Source organism: Curcuma longa, chromosome 21 (assembly GCF_044706935.1).
Source record: "Curcuma longa cultivar G26 ecotype Majalengka, Jawa Barat chromosome 21, ITB_CL_G26_1.1, whole genome shotgun sequence".
NCBI classification, from domain to species: Eukaryota; Viridiplantae; Streptophyta; class Magnoliopsida; order Zingiberales; family Zingiberaceae; genus Curcuma; species Curcuma longa.
Genome location: NC_133881.1, coordinates 4,581,918 through 4,599,638, shown reverse-complemented (window position 1 = coordinate 4,599,638; position 17,721 = coordinate 4,581,918). Strand labels below are relative to the sequence as shown.

The following is a 17,721-nucleotide window of genomic DNA, read 5'->3' as shown; positions in this document are numbered from 1 at the left end:
ATGTCAAGGTCGGAATCCCAAGTCGCGCGGGATCTTATGTCAAAAAGAGGTCGATTTGTGACATTGAGTGAATACCGAGATCAGAACTTGAGGTTAGTGCTCGAGACCTAGAAGAGGTCAGGTTGTGATGCCGAGCAAATATCAATGTAAGTCGAGACCTAAGGGCGAGAAGAGGTGGACTTGTGATGCCGAGTGAATGTCAAGTTCGAAACTTGAGGTCGATGCCTAAGGTTGATAAGAGGTCGGCTTGTGATGTCGAGTAAATGCCAAGGTCTGAACTCCTAGTCAAGGCTTAAGGCCTAGAAGAGATTGGCTTGTAACATCGAATAAATACCAAGGTCAAAGCCCCAAGTTGAGACCTGAGGTCGAGAAAAGGTTGGCTTGTGAGATCGAGGTGGACATTGAAGTCGGAGCCCTAGATCGGGACTCAAGGTCGAAATCCGAGACACCAAAGTCAAGACTTAATTCATAATCAGAGTCAAGGTTTGTAAATAATCCCACTAACCACCCTTCGAATATCTTTCTAAACCTTTCCTTCCTTATCTTAAGGTCACGGGGCAACCACGTGATGGACACGTAGCCGTTTAGAGATTTCATCGTATCAAATTATTTTAAGGGTGTTAATTTATAATGATACTAGCTAAATTTGATAGAAAGTAAGTATCAATTTGATTAATAAATTTATATATACAAATAAAAAAACATACAATTTTTTTTATAGTTTCTTTAAAAAATTGCAAACAAAAAATACAGCAATATGTTTTTAACATCTGTGTTTTGGTGTTAATTGGGCAGGGTTTAGTTCGAAATTCTTTAATACCGAGGGTGGTAATGAATCTTCTTACCCAAAAAAGTCGAAATCATCGAGGCCATATTTTTTTAAGGCTACCGCCAAACTTCCAAAGTAGTGGAATGGAAAAGAAATTTCTACTACTTTTTTAATATCCGACAGACCGCCACACCCAAATTTATAACCAACCGTTCTTGTCCAATCCAATCAATAGATGTAATAGTTGTCTCCACTCGCCTCGTGCCTCCTGGTCTGTAAGTGACGACAAACCGGTCGAGCCCGGTTCAGTTGTGCGCTTGAACCAGACCCACATTGGGCCGATGCGGGCCAGTGGTCGGAGGAGCATGTGAGGATTTAACAACTATCATGGAGCATATTACAAAACGGTGCCCTTTTTTTTTACGAGAGACAATGCACCTTTTGTTTTTATTTTATTTTTTATAATTCAGATATAAACATCCAATAAATTCTGAAAGTGAACAAGAAAGAAAGATTACAATTAAATAAGAATGAATTGAAATAAAAATAAATAAAAAAAATTTGTAAATATTTTTTTTAGAAAAAATAAAAGATAGAAGAAAATTTGTTGTGTGAAGGGATGATTCCAATTGGATGGAGGTGTTGTACCGAAGGTGATCACGCACCTAATAAATGTACTAGGATAAGGATTTAGCTTATCAATGAACTATTAGATTTTTTTAAAAAAATATTTATGAAAAGGATAATAAATTATTATTATTTTTTTTCCTATTTGAAAATGTTGATGATGTAAGGTTTTCCTGTATCACATTACGGGAGTGGAAAAAAAAGAATTTATTTTCCATGAGAAATAAAATAATTAGAGAACAAATAGCGCAGAGGGAAAATTTATAGAGGAATATTATGAAATATTTTTTTATCTAAGTTTTTATTCTTGGCTGAAAAATAAGAGAACTTTTCAAGACTCTATTTATTAAAAAATTTGTTTGGATTTGAATTATATAGACAATATTTTGTGTAACTATAAAATCGATCAAAAATAATATGAAAAAAAAAAATAAAAAAAAGGTACAATCCTTTTGCATGCTTTTTAGAAAACGCAAATGGTTTAATATAAATAAATAAATATATTTTTTAAAAAATAACCTTGAATATCTCTTCAACAAAATACTTTAAATGATTTATTATACTATCAAAGGCATTTTTATAATCAAACAAAACTATTAATTTTTTAAAAAATATTAATTTGAAAAATTCATTCAGTAATTTGCACATTTTTTTTTATAAAAAATGATGAGTTGGATTTCCATGTGAGTGTGTTTGAAGAGGACTGTTGGCGTGGTACTTGTGACTATGATTGACGTTGTGATATGGTCCAATCAAACATGTCTAATCCAAGTTTGTTGAATCTGACTTGAATATTGATGATGTTAGTGGACACGTTTGGTGATTCGGGAGCTTTCGAAAATTTAATTAGATACTACACAAATTAAAATATAGAAAATACTAAGAGAAGTTCTTAGAAGAATTGTCAATTTAAATTAATTAATCCATCCTATCAAATAATTTTATCAATCTATCATTTAATGAATATAAATGGATCAATCAACATGAGCTACGAGTCTAAATGAACTTAGCCCGTGGCGAGCTAGAGTTCGCTCGTGAGTTAAGAAGATTTTTCTTTTCTTCAAAGCTTAAAACTAAAATGGAAAACACAATAGACTTATGGGCTGACCCGTTTAATTTACAAGCTAAACTTAAATTTTTAATTTTTTCTTTATATTTTTTAGATTTGTGGGTGATCCGTCTAATCCGCAATCTATTTTAGTAGGTTAAGATTAATCGGATGCTCGACAACGGAAAGTCCCAACAAGTCATAAATGACTAGATGTTAAATAGAGGAAGCTTCTGGTAGATTGAGATCAATTGGATACTAGAAAAGATGCGAATTCAATCTTAAAAAGTTGAAATTAGGATTATTAATCGATTGACATGACATAGTAATCGATTAAAAAATATTAAATTTAGAAATTTGAGTTTGCTATGTGACCTATCGATTGGTGAAGTTCACTAATTAATTGGTAAACCCTAAACGAGGAATTCAGAGTTTAGGGCTGGCTATCAATCGATTGGTTGGTGTCAAGCAATCGATTAGGATAATCGATTGCTTGACTGTGGCCGTCAAATAGAAGGCTTCGGAATTGATTGATCAATTCGACTAGGAATTTTCAATCGATTGGTCAAGCAAACTAGTTGTTTTTCAGGTTTAAACGATTGAATCTAACTTGACAATCGATTGATGAGTAAGATCAATTGATTGGTAAACGGATTTCAGTTCGATGTCAACCCTAGAAAGGTTTTGTGCATAGGGGAAGACGTTGGTTCTTGGAGGTTTGAGGATGAAATGTTAATGCATTTTTAAATCAACAAGAGACAATTCCAAACAACAAGAAATCATTCAAAGTAAGATTTATGTAAAGTATTTTATTTTGATTGTATTTGTATTTGTTGTCTTATTGTGTTTGTTGTAAGAATTGTTATAAGAAATTTCTCCACATTCAAAAGATATTTGAAAAGGAAAAATTCATAATGAAGGGAGATTGTTAGAAGTAGGCCTTTGAATTAGTCTTCTCAAGGAGACGGATGCCAAGTAAAACTAATGTATTATGCATGTGATGCCAATTTTGATTCAAGTTTTTGATGTACATACAAACGACGTAATATCAAAATGAGAAGTGATCGGAGCTATTCACCCTCTCTAACTCGCACATGCCCTAATAAAATTTTCTTGCCCATTCCAACTTGTCACATGATGAATTTTTACGAAAGAAAATGAGAAAAAGAATCTTCTTCAATTGTGATTGGCCAGGCAAGCTTGAGCTCATATTTCATCAATAAAATTTTTATCAATATATTAAATAAATATTTTTTAAAAATAAATAAATAAATTTATATTATTAAACTCAATAAACAACCAAACAAGATTAAAATATAAAAATTTCAAATAATTAAACAAATTTAAATTGAAAATTAAATAACATCTAAAAAATCAAGCTCAAACCAAACTTGAACCAACCTCAAACTCATAAGAAAGAAATCAGATCAAGTTTGAATAATCATTTCAACGATTTGATTCATTTTAGACTCGATTTGACTCAGTTATCTTATCAAATAAATTTGAACATCGTAAAACCTAACTTTATTTGGCTCATTTACCGCCCTAGATAATTTATCAAAGGGTATATAATTTTTAAAAATATGTAAAATCACACAACTTTTAAATTTACTTATTTTCTAAAATATATTTTTTAAAAATACAAAGGGCCTCCTAATTTTACTATCAGTAGGTGGCTGGGCGGCTACAACTAATCGCCATCATCAGTTGTGATCTCCAATTACAGTTATATCAAAATCATAATTAAATTGCGACTGGCCTCTTCGTCGTAATTTAATCAGCTAAATGAGTTGTAATTTTTTCGATGTTCGAAATTTGGATTCACAATTGAAGTTTATCGTTCTTATAATTAATTTTTTTTGTCAATAAAAATTCATTCTGCCCAATAAATAAATAAAGGACAGTTCTCAAACGGATTTAAAATCCATCTGACTATTATTATTTTTTCAATAAATTATAAATATAAAAAATAAAATCCATCTACTCAAATTAAGACCTTTTCTTCGCGTCGTTTTCAATTCCCTTCGAGTAAACAAAACTTTAATATAAAGTAACCAATTTTTAATAAAAATATTAAAAAGTATATATAAATTGTGAAAAAAGTGGAAAATGTGCTTTAGTTTATTTTTGGGACATACAACGCGTACTCATCGTTCATCAGAAACTCTAATGTGCTTGTACTTTTAATGGGGTCTAGTATCACATCAGTGGTTGGACCATCGATTTAGGATTTTTTTTTAACACCACTTTATTTTATTTTATTTTATTTTTTAAAAAATAAAAATAAAAATAAATATTCATAACTCTTAAACACCGTATACAAATTAACAAGATAAACTAGTATTTAATTATAATTCAACCATGCAAAAAATAAAAATAATTTTTTTTAAATCTTTTTGGTTAAATATTAAATTTTAGGAATAAATTAAACAGTCTGTTTCTCTGCCTTCCTTTTTCTTTTTTTTGTGTTCAACATTATTATTTATTATTATTAATTGTTTGCCATTTATGCGTAATAACTCTTCTACAGCATAAAACTCTGTTTCTCTTCCACTTCCTCCTTAATTCTTTATATTGACGCCGCTGCTTTCTTCTCTCTTCGCTTGTGCCTCAAGGGAAGCTTGTGATCCAATGCGGCTCGCTGGCTCGTGATCGGTTGCAGGATCGGGCATTGCGGAGAGCGGCAATGAGCTCGGCGAGGGCGATGCACCCCCTCTGCTGCATCGTCCTCGATCGCCATAGCGACGTCGGCCACCGATGCCCGGAGGCCCCGGACCCTGCGCCGGCCGGGGGAGACGACGCGGAGGCGGAACAGGCGCCGAACTGCGGCGAGGAAGTTGCTGTGGCTGGCGTGCTCTACAAGTGGACCAATTATGGCCGCGGCTGGCGGTCACGCTGGTTCTCGCTCCGCCGCGGCGTGCTCTCATACTCCAAGATCCGCCCCGGCGACGGTGCGCCTACGAAGGAGGACGGCGTTGTCCGGATCATCGGAGACTCCTCCACGAAGCTCTCCTCCCGAGCGGCCGCCGGGAAAAAGGCGTCCGCCAAGTCGGTCGGCATCGTTTATCTCAAGGTACGCGGCGGATCCCGATCATCTACCTCATTTTTATGGAAAACGCGAAGTTTCCCCATCTGTTGAATTATCCCTACGAAAGAGAAATCCCCTCGACTGGCATTGCATCAGATCCGGAAAATTGAATGAGCCAAAATGCTGAGCTGATTGGAAAATTTGGAATTTACGTGTTCGACAAAACAAGCATCGCCAGATTTCCTCGTTCGTCTCGCTCGCATGCGATTCTCACGCTTTGGAGTTCCGTGGGGCTAAAGAACTGGATCTCCCTCTTCCATTCATCATACCCAAAGGAAAAAAAAAAAGCAAAACAAGGAATTTTTTTAGTTATTTCAATTTCTTACCCATCTTCTTAGGAATAGACGAAAAAGTGTCTTTTTCCCCACTTCGAAATTCATTTCCCACGATGAATTTTCTTTTATCTCGTTCCTTTCCTTTACCCTTCCTCACTCGCGGTGAAAGAGGTGACTTTTCGAGAGTGGGTCATCCATCCGAGAGTTTAATTTATTGCCTACCAAGGCTGTACCCAGGCGCTCCAGTCTTTGGTTGTAACTTATAAAGTAGGGGGCAGCTCAGCGTTGTTTTGACCCGTAACATGGAAGCGAAGATTTGTTTCGTCTTGCTTGGACATTTTATTGCCTGTGGTTGCTTGTCGATAGTGTTGTATCAGTCGCTGGGGATCAGTACACTATTCATGCTCGTTCCGGGAAACAACTGGATCGGGACACGGGCTGCACGGATCTGGTGAGCCTTGAATTGGAAAAAAAAAGTTACCTTTGAGGCATATAGATAAGGCAGATCTGTAGTTTTGTAGTCGAATATGTAAATTATTTTGTTATTCTTTCTTCGATATTTTTTTCCCCTTCATACGGCATTTGGTTCGTGTTTCCGAGTGCGAACATTTTTTCTTGTAAGAAACTGACTACGCTCCCTCTTATCTTTGATGGTCGCTTTAACTAAGGACTTAGTTGTGACTTGTTAGTTTTGTGGTCCTCTTTTATATTAATTGGAGTAGTTTGCTCAATTATATTAATTGGAGCAGTTTGCTCAATTTGTCTGCTTTAGGTTACCCGAACAATCTTAAGCATCTGAATTGTTGGCAAAATTTTTGGATTTCATGGTATAAAAATGAAACGCTCGGAACTACCATCTTAACTAATCTTGGTTGCCAAAATGAAGGTTGGCGAGCATCTACTTTTAGTTGGTGATGCCAGTAACTAGAAGATATCTGAGAGCAGTTTCGTGAGAGCTTACAAATTAATAACTCGGAATAACTATGGATAAATGATTATGCAGTGTGAATTCAAAGAGGCCAAAGACAATTTCTTTGAAATATAAGTTGATCAATCGATTGAAATCAATCTCAGGCAATGGCTCCAAAGGGGCTTAGGGGCATGGCGGCATAGAAGGTAAGTGCATGGAGATGACTAGTTCAAGATATATGGAACTAGCTTAGTTGTCATAAGGATTAGATTTACATTTACTTGCTGGCATATTTACAGTACTCAAGGATTTATGTGCTAAACTGGAAAAGAGACGCATGTCAGATCTGCATTAGTGGAATGCATCAGGGCATATCCTGGATCATGAATGAGATGCTAAATATTACCAATGTACCATCACAATACAATGGCTGCTATACTAATTTTATTTAAACAATACAATGAAATGGGATTTTAACTTGTTGCCTGTAATTGTGGTTTGCTTCGGTTATTATCTTGAATAAAAAGAATCAAAACAAAATCCAATGGGTGTTCATTCTAGTTGCCATATTTAGCTATAATGATTTTAGAATTTCCTTCACCAATTGTAAGATTTCTTTGCTACCTTATCAGTTGCCCAACATGCATTTAGGAAACAACATGGCTTACACAAATGTTTAAGAAATGACATCATTTACATTTCACATCCATAGGTCAGTCTACTTTTTTGTGGTTTAACAAACCTTGGTTCTTGGGCTTCCTGTCTCACAAAAATATCTTGTTAAACTAGATAGGTGGACTACACTAGTACATCTCGAGCCTTTTTTGTGGCTATGCTGGATTGGATTTTCATTTGTTTAAGTTCAATTTCTTAAATTTCTCACTTGTCAATTTGCATTTATTTATTTATTTTTGATTTTCCTCTTAGGTTTCATCTTTTCGAGAGAGCAAGTCTGATGATAGACGGTTCTATATATTTTCTCGCACAAAGACACTTCATCTGAGAACTGATTCAGAGAAAGATCGTGTAACATGGATTCAGGCATTAGTCTTGGCAAGGAGTGTATATTCATTTCGAACATTGAGTGAACGAATTTCTTCTCTCTCAAATGGTATAACATTTTCAACTGATAGACTTAGAGATCATATGAACGCTGAGGGACTTAGGGAGGATGTGATAAGAGACTGTGAACATATTATGCTGTCAGAACTCTCAGAATATCATAGACGAGTAAAGCTTCAGTATGAAGAACACCTAAAGTTTCTTGGAACTGTTGATCAACATTTAGTGGTAAGAAATTCAATTTTTAATTATTCTTCTTAGCAAGTTTTTCCTAGAGAAAATTTATTTATATTTTTACTCCACAACAGTATGTAATATTTGCTGGAATATGTATAACATGCAGAGTTTTACATGCACTTTTGCAGTACACTAACACTGAAGACGAAGAAACAAATTGTGGTGGTCATTTGCAGCTATTGAAAACTGAATTTGCTTGTTCTGGACATGAAAAATACAGCGGTATAACTTACTCCTATTTTCCAAGTTTTGCTTCATCATGATGATCATTTATGTTGCTTATATGCAATATTTACATTCTGTAATGGTGCTTGAACTGCTAACTGTTTCCATATGTCATTCAAGTTGCACTTGTTATAAATGAGCAAATGGTTTAGGAGTTTCAATAATTAGATTATTATTTTTATTCGTTGACATCATCATGTCTGAATGTATTTTGCCATCCATACTAGATAGATTTTACCACAATGAGATAATATAAGATAGTATGTGATCAACTAAATCAATACATAAACGAGCAACAGAAATTGAGGCCTGCTCAAATTATATTCCCTGCTAATGTCTTCTTTGGCTCTCCAGAATATAGCACAACGGAATCATCAGATGATGTAGAAAAGCAAGAAACTGATGACATTTCGGATGATGATGAGCCAATTTTCTTTGATACAAATGAAGGCTTCAGTGACAAGTCTGGATCTGATTCCTGTGCTACTTTGACAAGGGTGAGAAGCAAGAATGGCACTGGTGAGATAATATACTCCAAAGAAAAAGGTTGTCAGGATGTAATTTCTTATCCTGAAAGACGAAAGAAGTTACCAGAACCCATTGAGGAGGAGAAAAGTGTGGGTCTTTGGTCTTTGATTAAAGACAATGTTGGTAAGGATCTTACACGTGTTTGTCTACCAGTTTACTTCAATGAACCATTGTCATCCCTTCAGAAGTGTTTTGAAGAGCTCGAGTATTCACACCTTTTGGATGAAGCCTATGAATATGGCCAAAAGGTTTGATAATTCATTGCTTATCTTATTTGATGCCAATGCATTCATGTATAAATAGCTGTCCGATGATAGCTTCAACAAAGTTTTGTACAGGTCAATAATTTTCCTGACTAGATGATCCATTTAAAAATCAGAATTCCAGCTAGAAAAATGATGCATGCAGATAGAGAATTCTATTCCTACCTCTGACAGCATGGTTAATTTTCAGCAAGAATTATCTTATAATACCATTCTAAAATTATTTCATCCAATTCCATTCTATAATGTTAGAGTTCATATGCAAATTCAAATTTAGTACCTCCTATAATAACGTTAGTGTCCAGGATTCCAGATTATTATCTGATGAATGACTTTAGCTGGTTGGACTCAATCTGAGCAACGTACCTTATTTGACTCTCCTCTCCGATTCATTCTCGTGGATGAATCCTTAGAAGGATATAAATCTAAGTCTGAGCATAATAAAATTTTAAATTGGCATCATTACAATCCTCATCCCATATTATGCAATTCCATTTTATAAAACCTGACTTGTATTTCTTGTTTTACCCCTATTTGTTAGGGGAACAGTCTGATGAGAGTTCTGAAGGTAGCAGCGTTTGCAGTTTCTGCATATGCTTCTTCTATTGGTCGAATTTGCAAACCTTTCAACCCTTTGTTAGGAGAAACATATGAAGCTGAGTTTCCTGAAAAGGGCATCCGTTTCATGTCAGAAAAGGTAAGTACCAAACATGTTCAACATGCTTATAAACATTTTCAGATCAATTTCTTATAGCATGTTCAGATTTCTTTTAATTATTCTCTAGAAATTAAGTATAATCTGATAGATGAAAGAGTTAGGGAAAACCTGCTGATCAATGGCCTATCTATTTTACAACACAAGCTGAATAAATTTAGATAAAGTGTGAAGGAGAGGGCATGATGGAAGAGAATTCAATTAAAAAATATATCTAAAATAATTTGGTATTACGAAAGATGTGATGGTACCTAGGTTCAATTTGAATTATTGATATTTGTCTGATGTTATGGCTAGAATGCTGAAACTTTTTTCAATGTTCTAATAGATTGAATTAATTTTTTCCTTTCTCCTATATCAGCGTCAAGTTACCTGCCATTATGATAAATTTACAAAGTTATGGAACAATTATGGTTCTATCTTGCATTCTGAAGCTTGTAAGATCAGCTTTTGCTTAATCACTAAATAATAAATCTTTTAACTTTTCCTTGATTAACATTTTTGTTATATGTCCATTTCTAATTTGCTGTAGTTTTGGTTACATTTATTTGAATCTCAACTTATTCTGTTGATTATGTTCTGATTAAGAGCATGCAACCATATTTGTGTAGATTACACAGGTTTAACTAGCGGATACTAACCTGATTCATATAGAGCTAAACCACTTAGCTGACTACAAAATGTTGGGGAAGAAGTTCTTCCTTTGCAACCTAACGTATTAATTTAGTGCACGATGACTTCTTGTTTCATTTGGATAACCAAGCAAGGATACAGTTGTTATTCTTGAATTTTACTGACTAATACTGCATGAATTCATGTTATCGTAGTCACTGGAGAATAGATGTTTGGCTAACTATCTTTTTCAGATGGACACTTGCTAGGTTTGTTTATCTGAGAGTAGCAATGAAATTTGTGCATAGTTATGCAGGAATTTGCCTCTTTTAGTTTCCTTGAAGTAATTTCCTGTAATCTTATCTTATGTCTAATCAAACATATTTTGGGAATATATGACCCATGCAAAGATTCCTAAAATTTCTCAGATCTTTCCATCATTATTTATTTTCTCAAACTAAAGGAATCTTAGAGTAATATTCCTTGAAAAAGATTTTTTCATACCATTTCAGCTATTTTTGCTAATTTCTATGTGGTTTTCCTTTCTAAAACATTGTGTAAAAAAAAGTTATCAGGAACATTGTGTAAATTCATTCCCCCCCAAAAAAATTTAAAGTTATTCACAGTTCAGTCAAGAGAAGGCTTTGAATTGGATATCAGCTTCTTCATCATTTTAATTTCTAGGTTAGCCATCATCCGATGCTCATTGCCTGCCACTGTGAAGGCAAAGGTTGGAAATTTTGGGGGGATAGCAACCTTACCTCAAAGTTCTGGGGGCAATCTATCCAGCTTGATCCCGTCGGCATTTTGACCCTAGAATTTGATGATGGTGAGATATTCCAGTGGAGTAAGGTTTGTTAACTTGGCATTCTCATGTAATCTTATCGACTTAAGCTTTTCATTATGTTCTGACATTATATATTTCAGGTCACAACCACCATCTACAATCTCATATTTGGCAAACTCTACTGTGAACACCGTGGAATCATGAACATAAGAGGAAACAGAATGTTTTCATGCCAACTCAGATTTAAGGAGAAGTCTCTTCTTGATCGTAATCCTCGGCAAGTAAGAAGAAAACTACTTTGCATTTGGTCTTACTTCCAAGTACATAATATGAACTGAGCTAACTATTTCATAGGTGGTTGGCTTTGTTGAGGACGCAAACAAGACCAAAGTAGCGTCCTTGACAGGAAAATGGGATGATAGAATGTATTACTGTAAAGGAACTGATGTTTTGAACAAGGTTGCTATTCCTAGTGAAGATGCCTATTTGCTATGGAAAAGGAGCGACCCTCCTGCTAATCCAACACGATACAACTTAACATCATTTGCAATTACACTGAACGAGTTAACTTCTGAGCTACAGGTGTCAGATCAAAACATGTTATTTTTTTTATCGTTCTTTCTCATGGTTGTCTGATGCAAATGTTTCATCATGGATCAAGGAGAAACTCCCACCTACAGATTCAAGACTTCGACCAGACCAGAGGCATCTGGAAAATGGTGAGTATGAGAAAGCAAATGCAGAGAAGTTACGGCTTGAACAAAGGCAGCGAATGGTAATCAAGCACTCTTTAATTTTTTGTCTCCCTGATACTTTAAACACTTCACCTATCCACTTTGTACCTATGTTGGATACTGACCCTCGATGTTTCTATTGCTCATGTGTAAATTCTTTTACCAAAGCCTTGTTAGACACTTGGATACGCACCCCGTGTCGGATACTTGTATCCAAGGTTAAGTAACATGGGTTTTTATCTAAATGCTGTTCTTAATTCTCGGGTGGGATCATATGAACTGCATAGACATGCTTATATTTGGAGAGGTTGAAACAAATACAATTTTAACTATGATCACCAAACAGAGGAGCTGTGTTGAAGTTGCAAAAGCTATTTCTTGGTCTGATTACTCTGATGCTTATCTCAAATTGTTTTCGACAGGCAAGGAAAATGCAAGAGACCGGCTGGAAGCCAAGATGGTTCCGAAGAGAAGGCGAAGACGGTTCATACCGCTACATCGGCGGTTATTGGGAAGCAAGAGAGCAGAAAAAGTGGGATGGATGCCCAAACATATTTGGTGAATTTTAAAGCCGCACTCTTCTACCTCAAGCCCTGATACTCCTTCAGGTTGGCACTGCTCAACATCCCACCTCCTTCCTATGCAGGAGTCACAATTTGTTCAGAAGATTATGAAATACCAGGAACAGGAAGTTGCATCTCACCAATCGAGAGCAGTATTTATTCATAGAATTATAGTTGTTTCCTTCAATTTGCTGCATTGGCAATTTATTTGTCTTCAAACTATAGATTCAATCCCCCTTTCCAATCAAGGTGTTAATTAGCCAAGGAGGTGAAGGCAGAGAATTTTGTGGCAAGAGGAGTGCAGCCAAAGTTCCAGGTTATGTACAATGAAGGTTTCAATAAAATGATCATAGCAATTCATTTTTCGGCAATTGACCAAATGATGCAATTAAAGTTTTAGAATTTTTAAAAGATACACTTATGTTTTATATTTTTCAAAGGGCGTATTTGATTTTCATTTTACCTCTCCCATCAACATTTGACTTCATTCATGTTTTCTTTAAGCATTCGAGCTACATTAAAATATATATATATATATATATATATATATATATATATATATATATTTTTGGTTCGGATGCACGTAACCTTGATATTCTCTTTGCTAGAGGAAAACAAATATCTTCTCTCTTAGTATGTCGAAAGCAATCTCTCTTGTCATCAAAAATCTCAAAAGTTAAAACCTTGTAAATTGTACTTCTATTTCAGAATAACGCAAGAAGGTGTTTCAACCTCTCGATCTCGATCATCTTCATAGGTATGTATGTATCTGGTTTCTAATGTAGTTGTCTAGAAACTCAAGAAGCTCAGCAAAGAGTATGGAATTAAGTTGTCTAGAAAGAGATGCTAAGTTTTGTACCGTCTCCTTCTCTGTTATACCCACACCGTTTTCTGGCCAACCTTGAGATGTAGCTTCGACTGCCTCCTTGTATTCAGATGAGTCCTTTAATGGGTTCATCCCATAATAGACTCCTTCAAGTAATGAATCAGCTCATCTATTTTATCCACCTTTTGTGATAGTTCTTTGGTAATAGCTTCTGTTTGCTTGTTGATAGTCTTGGGTTGTTCACTGATTTTGACAACCAGTTCTTCAACGTCCCTTTTGGACAGAGGTCGCCTTGCCAGATAATCTTGCTTAAGTCGCAAGATCTCCTCCTTCAGTAAGTCTTGCTTAGCTAGCAAATCCTTCAGATCTGCTCGCTGTTGCTTTATGATTTCTGCTAGCTTTGGAATCTCTTGTAGTTGACTTTCTTGCTCCTGCAATTTAGTTCGCAGATCTAAAATATTTATGCAGTTTTGCTTACTTATGGCAAAAAGAGCTTTATTGCCCAGGTCAACTCTGTATGCAGTTACTTGCAGGTTATGAGCAAAATCTTCCTTTGATAAAGATTCCAAGTTTAAGTAGTCTAGATTTTTTCTTTCATACCAGTGATTTCTCCACAAATTAAACTGTTTCTCAAATTCTTTAAGGTCTGAGTTCATGCAAAAATTGGCCTTTTAGTTAAAAGAACAGAATAGGTTTACCCTTAATAGGATGCTTACATTTGCTTCTTATCTTCCTTTGCTTCGTACGTCTTACCAGGTATGTGTAATTCCTTCTGATCCTTCAGAGGCAACTATCATGCTAAGTATGACAAGTACTTCACGTGGTTCTACTTCTTGATGGAGGATACTAGAAGATCTCCGAGTCTTGACACGGTCTGAACGCCTTCCTTGGCTAAAGTGACCTTCAGCAAACAACTCCTCTGTCTTCCCAACATCACAACTTTAGAATGTAGATCATTTTTCTTTCCCATACTTAGCATTTCAAGAATACCTCTTCAGTTTCATAGGGAATAATATACCTATTCTAGAGTATATCCATATGGGTATACTACAGGTGCGTTTTCAAATACTCCATAGAAGATATGCTGGAACCATGGCGCTAATTGTGTTCAGGGATACTCGCTGGAGTTCTGATGAGCGAAGTATCATAGCAGCTATGGAGGTTGATTTAGCAGAAGGAAATCAATTAATCTATATTATGCCGGACATAATGATGACTATAAAGGATTTCTTTAGGCATATACAGATATCCATACAGACGCGTGGCTATGACGCATGGACAGAGGCGGAGGCTAATCTGCTAATTACAAGAAGCATTACCGCACGACTATCCAACACTCCTAATGTTGGATTTGCATTTCAAGTCAACAAAGTGGCTGAATACCTAAGATCTAAAGGTGTTAAAGCTATAGACGCTTCCAAACAATCATCAGCAAAGTTCCAACGGCTTTCATGGAACTTACGGCCATCAAGGGTAATTGTTCCTATGTTACCCTCTTCATTCATTACTTCTTCTAACTATGATGGCAGCAACACGCTTCAATTCCATACTTACCAAGCGGCGTCCTCCTCAAAACCACCTCGGTATAATTCACATGATGATGAGACTGATGATGAACAACATATAGTCGCTGTTATTACCATTCTTGATGATTCTGAAGACGACTATCCTGCGCTGGCAGCTGTGGAAAAGGAGCAACTCCTTTATCCAGAAAACATGGTGGGAGAGGAAGAAGACATAATTTCACAATTTTTGCAGCAGCAAATATCATCAGATGATGAGTCAGGTTATGAAACTGACTATGATGTCTTTAGCAGTAAAAATTCCATAGTTTACTCAGAATCTCTCAAGAGTAATTATGCAATTAATGGAGCAAATTTAAAATTAAAAGTACTTCACTTATTTCAGATGAAGTTACAAAATAATACTTACAGGACCTTTTTTCTTTTCGCCAAGTGTTTCTGCTTCTCAATTCTTACATGGGATTTGTGAGGCTTCCCATTGTAAGTAGTACTTCTACGAGCACCATACCTCTTTATACTTTTTCTTTCCCATAAACACCATGAACAGGGGTGTTCTTGCATAAATTCATCTTTTTAAGTTTGCTTTGGAAAACAGCTTCCTGGCACATATCAATAAGGTAATTTTTTGTAAACACAATTCGGGCAGATACTCCTACCGTATTAGTAGGATGCCTTTCTTTAAACGCTTTCTCAATTCTGTCGCCAAGCGTTCTAGGCATTTTGGTAAAGAACTCCGAAGATAGTTCTTCGTTTGCCCATGGCCTGCCACATTTAGATGCTAAGTGAAAATAATCATTCATATATCTGAATAAAGCCTTATCTGTCATCTCGTTGCAAACTAGGCTCTTTAGTGTTTTGTATGCCGCATCTTGCTCATCCGTGGTGCCAGCCTTCGGGTTTTCAAGAAAGAATATCATCCTTATTTGATTAAGGATGTTCTGTGTTCCATTTTGTCCCAATGCAGAAGATTTCAATGCTTCATACTCTGCAGGATAACTCATTCTCCATGTCATGAACATCTTCTTTTCTGATTCACCCAGCAGATTTTCTATATATAAAATTTTATTCTCTGCATCCTCAATATTTTTGTCAGCCATTAATAATAAGGTTGAGCTTTCCCACCTTTCGAAATACCTTAACATCAAAGTCGTAGGGCATGACGAATATAGATCCTCTGTTGATGTTTGCAGAGGGTAACTGAAACCACTCAGAACTGTTGTTCCATTTTGTTGGCTTCTTTGGCAGCAATGCATCACTTAAATTAGAGGCCCATCCCCTAGCACCTGTTGCTGGTGTATATCCGGGTACCTCCATTTCCGTATCCTGCGGTGGTCTATATGCACTTATTGCAGATTCATTAGTGGACAAGACCTTTTCGATATTTTGTAGTTCAGGATAATCATCCCACCACTCCTTTTATAACCTTGCTATAAGTCTATCTGCTGCCCTATTGCTCAACATTTAACTTGTCTATACCATTAGTCAATTGTTCCTGCACAATCTGACCATTATCGCACCACATTAGCAATCGGTCGATTGGAAACTTATTAGTAGTTAACTGTTTGTCATCAATCAACTTCTAGTCGACCTAGTCACGAACATAAGAAAAAAAATCAATTTGTTGATCTATCAATCGACTCAATTCCACATTAGTCAGTCGCTTCAAATCACAAACTCTTGCTTATAACAACTTTGGGACTGCTTGTTTTATTGGTCAACATCAATTGGATTCCATATCAGACGACTAGTCAAACTCCAAATCCCGAATCACTATGTGGTAATAGGTTTTCTAGTCACTAGTTATCACAATCGATTATTGACATTGACTACGACCAAAAAATCAATTTGTTGATCTATCAATGGACTTAGTTCCACATTAGTCAGCTGCTTCAAATCACAAACTCTGGCTTATAACAGCTTTGGGATTGCTTGTTTTATCGGTCAACATCAATTGGATTCCATACCAATCGACTAGTCAAACCCTAAATCCTGAATCACTTTGTGGTAATAGGTTTTCTAGTCACTAGTTATCATAATCGATTGTTGACATTGACTACGATCACTTCTAAGGTTGAGTCTACCTATGTTGAGTTTTATACTCGTCCCTATGGATATAGGTCACCCAACACTTAACTTACCAGAGTTATATTCTTTGCAGCTTGTCTTTACCATCGACTATCTCGCGTCAGATCATAAGTTGCTCGGACACACCTGAGCCCTTAGCTCCTCCAAGTGCCATCTTTGCGCCTCTTGCCTATATAGTTTGCCTCCATCGACTGTCATTCTTGTTGCCTTGATGCTCCCTGTCTTGTAGTCCCTCAATCTACCTCATACAACTTCTTTGATCATTACGGGCCTCGAGCCATTGAGCTGCCAACCAGATTGTGCCAACGCCAGGTCATCACTCTAGATTTGCTCCAATACTATCTCAGTGCTCCTTGTCCAATGGTCCCTCAGATGTTCATCCTTCTATGATCTCACTGCACATCCAAACCACTAAGTGTATCACCTCGGCCACGCCAAGCCATAGCTAGTCATCACTCGATTTCATTGACATATGAACTCTCCAAGCTTTATGTGTGTTTTTGCAAGTCCTTGAACACTCAAACACATCAAATATTTAGGTGAAGTCTAATTTAAACACTTTGCCCAAATATCAAAATGCAAGATCACACCGGACCACTTAGGTCATGATTGCAATAACAATATCCCTTTTTTGATGTTTGATAATTTACTTCAGTTAGAAAAATAAAAAAACACTAAAATACTCATGCACATGTTATTAATGCATCGAGACCTACATCTAGGCTCCCTCTACACTTAAGTTTCCCCAAGAGTTAGGAAGTTTCCAAATTCACCATTAGAGGGAGAACGAGTTTCCATAACCTTCTCTTCTCCCTCTAATTTTAAAATCAAATTCCTTTTGATC

The 17,721-nt window shown here is 36.0% G+C and overlaps 1 protein-coding gene across 2 annotated transcripts; it reads left to right on the top strand.

Annotated features, from left to right (window-relative positions):
• The first annotated feature begins 5,091 nt into the window (after positions 1–5,091).
• Positions 5,092–12,900, top strand: LOC141814320 (oxysterol-binding protein-related protein 2A-like). Of its 2 annotated transcripts, none has more exons than XM_074702256.1 (10): positions 5,092–5,517; positions 7,645–8,007; positions 8,145–8,238; positions 8,596–9,017; positions 9,574–9,729; positions 11,044–11,211; positions 11,287–11,427; positions 11,501–11,728; positions 11,808–11,921; positions 12,303–12,900. In XM_074702256.1, the coding sequence occupies exons 1-10, from the start codon at positions 5,131–5,133 to the stop codon at positions 12,447–12,449; spliced, it is 2,220 nt and encodes a 739-aa protein (XP_074558357.1). In that variant the 5' UTR covers positions 5,092–5,130; the 3' UTR covers positions 12,450–12,900. The 2 variants fall into 2 exon arrangements, with proteins under 2 accessions (XP_074558357.1, XP_074558358.1); XM_074702257.1 differs by lacking the exon at positions 5,092–5,517 and adding an exon at positions 6,128–6,258.
• The last annotated feature ends 4,821 nt before the right edge of the window (positions 12,901–17,721 follow it).

What these genes read in the sequence shown, in the direction of transcription:
- LOC141814320 (XM_074702256.1), top strand. Translation starts at nt 5,131, where the DNA reads ATGAGCTCGGCGAGGGCGATGCACCCCCTCTGCTGCATCGTCCTCGAT. An exon ending in CTGTTGATCAACATTTAGTG is followed by an intron (nt 8,008 to 8,144) that starts GTAAGAAATTCA and finishes GCACTTTTGCAG; the next exon opens with TACACTAACACTGAAGACGA. An exon ending in AGATATTCCAGTGGAGTAAG is followed by an intron (nt 11,212 to 11,286) that starts GTTTGTTAACTT and finishes TATATATTTCAG; the next exon opens with GTCACAACCACCATCTACAA.